The sequence below is a fragment of the Vigna angularis genome, chromosome 6 (assembly GCF_016808095.1).
Source record: "Vigna angularis cultivar LongXiaoDou No.4 chromosome 6, ASM1680809v1, whole genome shotgun sequence".
NCBI lineage: Eukaryota > Viridiplantae > Streptophyta > Magnoliopsida > Fabales > Fabaceae > Vigna > Vigna angularis.
In genome coordinates this window covers 9,158,440-9,163,621 of record NC_068975.1, presented here as the reverse complement: position 1 = coordinate 9,163,621, position 5,182 = coordinate 9,158,440, and the positions used below count along the sequence as shown (strand labels likewise).

At 33.1% G+C, this 5,182-nt stretch overlaps 1 protein-coding gene across 1 annotated transcript; it reads right to left on the bottom strand.

Annotated features, from left to right (window-relative positions):
• Positions 1-2,900: 2,900 nt before the first annotated feature.
• On the bottom strand, positions 2,901-3,395 carry LOC108341401 (uncharacterized). The gene has a single exon (XM_017579087.1). The coding sequence runs from the start codon at positions 3,393-3,395 to the stop codon at positions 2,901-2,903; it is 495 nt and encodes a 164-aa protein (XP_017434576.1).
• Positions 3,396-5,182: the final 1,787 nt, after the last annotated feature.

Sequence of the window (5,182 nt, the reverse complement as noted above, 5' to 3'; positions counted from 1 at the left end):
TTCATGTTTTGAAGTTTAACGAAATGAGTATTTCACAAAGTGTTGTCCTTGTGAAAATAATATCGGGTAATGAATGGCATCTTATGAAACAAGCGTTATGGCATCAGAATAAACAAAGAAAAGTTTTAGTAAACGCGCTAGGACCAAATGATCCTATTGATAGTAGATGTGTTATTACTAAACGATGATTTATTATGAAAGGGTCATTGCATTAAATGATATTTTAGTAAATGCTACATGATATTTTTTCTAAACACTCTCTTATTATTCCTTACTAAACAATGAATAATGCGCTACATGATGTTGTTTGGTACATACGCTAAAGCTGAAAACAATGCTTCAAAAATAATGTGCTGAGAAACATTTTCCTAATCGCGCTCTTGTACTAGACAAAGATCCCTAAACGATGAGTTGTTGATAAATGACTTTAAATGTTTAAACGATACTTTATACTAAACGATGTTTTCTTCCAACGATGAAATCTTTATGAATCAATACTTGAAAGTGCTTAAACGATCTACATGTATAGAAAAATTGAAAAACACCAAGTTGTTTTGAACATGCAATACATCCCTACTCTACTCTGTGCAAATACTTATTGCTCGTATCCACATGCTCCATCATGAACAAGTCAAAAGTAGATGTTAGAAACAAAGAAGACATTCACGAAATGTTCTCTCCATCAAAAGTTGTGCTGGAGATTTTGTACAACCTACTTTGGTTAAAGTACTGCAAAAAGTATCTCTGCTTTGATATGTTGACTTCTACCTATGGTTGTTACCTACGAAAGGGTTACGAAGATATGAAGATTGAAGACAAGCATTGTTGTATGGATCTTTTCCCATGAAGCCTATAAATAAAAGATCCCTTGGAAAGAAGATTAAGAAAGATAAGCATACGAATAACGAAAAGATCAGCTAAAGCGAAACTCACACTCGTGCAAGAGCGAAAACTCTAAGAATACACTCCTAAGCTTTATAGAGTCATAAGCTTACTTTTGTAAGGAGAGAGAAAATCCTACAAGGTCTATTAGATTGAGTTGTATTGTAAACACATCCTTTCTATGAGATTTATCATCTAAGACTTGTAAACAATTTGATTGTTTATACATTCTAAAGAGAATTCAAACGCTTGGTGGTTAGCTCAATTGAGTTAAACCCTCACTAGACAGTTGTATAAGGGAAACCAGGAGTGGGTAAACTCAGTTCTAGTCAGCAAAACAGGTGTTACCAGAATTTACTAGTAGTGGTGCTAATACTCAATTCTAGTCATTGTAACAAGTGTTACCAGGATTGACTAATGTAACTAGGAGTGGTGTTAATATTCAGTTCTAGTCAGCATGTGTTACTGGGATTTACTAGTGTAACCAGGAGTGATGCTAATAATCAATTGTAATCTTACTAAGATTATAGTGGAATCCTCTAAGAGGTTTGAGATGAGAACTGAAAGTAGCTCAATTGAGTGAACCATTATAAAATAATTGTGTGTTTATCATTTTAGCTTTGCAAAACACCTTATTTATAAACACTGCAGTTGCTTACGAAGTTAACCATTGATAAACGCTCTTGTCATCAGACGTTATTTTCCTTAAGAGTTGTTTTTCTTAAATGTTGTAGTAGTTTTGCTAAACGCTTGGAAAACACTCAATCTCTGAATGTTGTGGTTTAAACAATGCCTCATACATCAAGCATTTAACAACTTGTGTAGACCATCCATTTGCGAAAAACTTTTTCCATAACACTATTTAACCCCTCATTCTAGTGTTTTCATGTAATTTCAGTAGTCATCAAGCAGATCTGTAAGAGAGATAATTTTTCTTTTAAGTACCCATCTTGCATTGGATTATGCTTTGTTAGTCTTAAGCATTTTCTATTTTCAGAGGTTGATGCATGATTAACGATTTTCTCTTTAGATCTAACAAAATATACAGTTTGGGATTAGGATGTACTATTAGTGTTGTTGCCATTGAATCCTATAGCACATTTGTCAAACGAGTGCTTACAACCTTTAACAAGAAGCCTTAGATGTTCATTTCCTTCAAACGTTCTGTTTAACACCTTATGTAGGGTTTCATTTTCGAGTTTGAGGATTTTGACACATTTAGCATCTCTAGTAATGGTTGTATTTTTCACTAGCTTTTCATTTTACGGAATGAGTTTTTCATTTTCTCTTTTCAAAATATTTAACTTCCCTTCCAGGTTGCTAACTTCTGTTTATAAACCTTTAACATCATTATTAGACGATGTTAATTTATTTTTCAAGATATTGTTTTTTTTAAAGCTTTTTGTTTTGTTTTTTTTGCAAGTTGAAAAGCTTCTAACAATCTAAAAGAGTTTGAAAACAACTCATGGTAGGCTTCAATAACATAGTGTAGGTAAGTGAAATCTACCTCAAAATTACATTCGTCTAACGAGCATTCGACATTGTCTGCCATAAGGCAAAGATTGACTTCCTTTTCTTCCTCAGCAAATTGAGAAGTTTAGATTCTCCCAAGTAATCATGAGCGCCTTTTTCTTGCCTTGTTTGGGAAAGATAATTTTTCTCTTTGTCTTTTCTAGGTCAGGACACTCAAACTTGAAGTGGCCTGTCTTCTTGCACTTACAACAGATGAGAAGTCCTTCCTTTAGTTGGTCATTTCTAGAGGTTGACCCAAGGTGTCTACCTCTAAGCTGCGTGCTTTTCTTTCTTCTCCATAACGAATGAATCTTTCTCGAGATGAACGATAGTTCATCATCTTCTTCTCCTTCTCTCATGGAGTCTTCTTCACCAGTTGCCTCTTTTAAAGGTTCTTCTACCTTGAGGGCTATTGTGGAAGTCCTTCTGGAAGGCTTCTGAGATTTCAACATAATGTTCTTTTCTTTTCTTAAGACTCTATCTTGTTGAAGCTCCTACTCAAGGACTTATAGAATTTCAACAAGTACCTCTAAGCTCATCCCATCAAGATTTTTTGAGGTCCTTAGAGCAGTGACTTGTGGTCTCCATTGTCTATGAAGGTTGAGAAGAATTTTGTCAATATTATCAAAGTTATCATAAATCTTACATAACGATCTTAGTTCATTTAAGATCGTTTGAAACCAACTGAACATAGTTTGGATGTTCTCATTGTCCAACATGGAGAATAACTTGTACTCCCAAGTTAGCAAGCTCAACTTGTTTCTTTTCACTTCGCTTAAGGCTTCATGTGTGACAATTAGAGTATCCCACATCTCTTTGGCTCCCTTAAAAGCATGGACTTTCTTGTACTCTTCCTCATATAAAGCGCACATTAGCAAATTACGAGCTTTAGAGTTAAGAAGGTACTTATGTTTTTGTTCGTTTGACCATGAGCTTCTCGCCAAGGGCTCTACCTCAAAATCAAGGGGTATATAGTTTCCATTATCAACCACATCCCACATATCGATGTGATAGAATTCAAAGAATGTGATCATTCTTTGTTTCCAATAGTCAAACTTTTCCTACTTGAATAGAGAAGGTCGATTGACAGTATATTCTTCGTTTTCCATGGTCGCTATGTTAAGAACTCACCCTAAGGTAAGCTTTGATACCAACTGAAATAACAAGAAAACACTAGAGGTAGAGTGAATAGTGTTTTAAAACTTCTTTGCAAAGCAACGTTTAATGGATTTGTAAGAGATATATGATTCAAATAATAGGTTCAGACATTGGTTTTATAAAGGGCATGTATTGGAAAATGTTTCAAGGAGCAATGCAATAACACAAACTTTATGCTAGTTCACTTAATATGAGCTACATCCAGTTCTCCCTTAAGAACTCTTAAGGGGTTCGACTAATCTTTAAGAAGATTACACAAGTTTTACCTCCCCAGATTTACAACGAGTATTTGTACCACTCTTTATTCACCTAGTCAACACAACTAGTTCGAGTTTGACCACTCCTAGTATACAAGTATTTTAACCACTTGTGGTATCAACCCTAGACAATTGTCTAGAGTGCTTAACTCAACTAAGCTAAACACCAAATGTTTTAATTTTCTTCAGAATATCCAACACAATCAGTGTGATGAGTGCAAATACAGATTGGTAACTCTCAAAGAGAGGATAATATCAATACAATATAATTTAAGAATTTGCAAAGGTTCTTTCTCTTAGAAATTTAGCTTCAGAAGGTATTAAGACAAAGTAACAACAAACTTGTATGAGTGTTCAAAAGTTCTCTATGGTATTCTTCTTGTCTTCTCTTCATGAGTCCATTTATTTATAGCTTTCAATGAGATATATCCATTAGAAAGAGAGTGTTGACTTCATGTAGAGTTGGTAGCCTTTTTAGGTGAGAAGTTCAACTTTGCAGAGGTAAAATGTTTTGTCATAACTTTTATCAAAATGTAGCTTGTTCAATGTGTCAGAGCAGAAATCTTAAAGGGAAACATTCCTAGAATGTTCGTCGTATTTCTCAACATCTTTATCTTATGCGTAGTGATTTTGATAAATTTTTTGTTCTTTTATTATCTACACAAATTTCAAGAACAAGGTATACAAGCATCAAAGCACTTTATCATACATGCATTTAATGTCATTAAATGTTTTGAACATTGATAAACATTAAGTTGTATTGTGTGTTCAAAATATTTTATCAATTGTCAACTCATTAATAAATGCAATGTTTATCAAAGCACTCAACATATAATTATCAGATAATGTAAAACATTGGACGCTTTTTCAAAAGCTATGAGAATTATAGCGTTTCACAGGCTTTTCCTTATACAATACATTACGTAAGACGTTTGCTTTAATAACATTTGTTTGAATAAAATATCTTTTAAGCTTCAATGTGCTTATGAGCATTGAGATAAACACTTCTTTTTGTAAGACATTGTTTGTAAAACATTGTTTGTTTATAAGATATGTGTTTGAAAGTGTTATTTTATGATTCATTAGATGATTCAATTTGATAGACGTTTCTTGTTGTTAGACATTGTTTATAAAACTTTTTCTATCAGACAATATAATCTAAAAATTGTTATTGTAAGCTTATCTTCGTCTAAAAGAGATGTTCCGAAATATATTTCTCTAAGACACTTTTCTTTTAAAATAATATTTCTTTCAATGCAATATTTTGTTTAATGTCGTTTGTTAAATGATCTAGTCTCTAAACGATCGTGTCTTAACAGTATTGATGCATAAACCCTTTCATAAGACAATCCACAATATTTCTTTTTGAACTT

Coding starts and splice junctions, on each gene's coding strand:
- LOC108341401 (XM_017579087.1), bottom strand. CDS start 3,395: ATGTGGGATGTGGTTGATAATGGAAACTATATACCCCTTGATTTTGAG.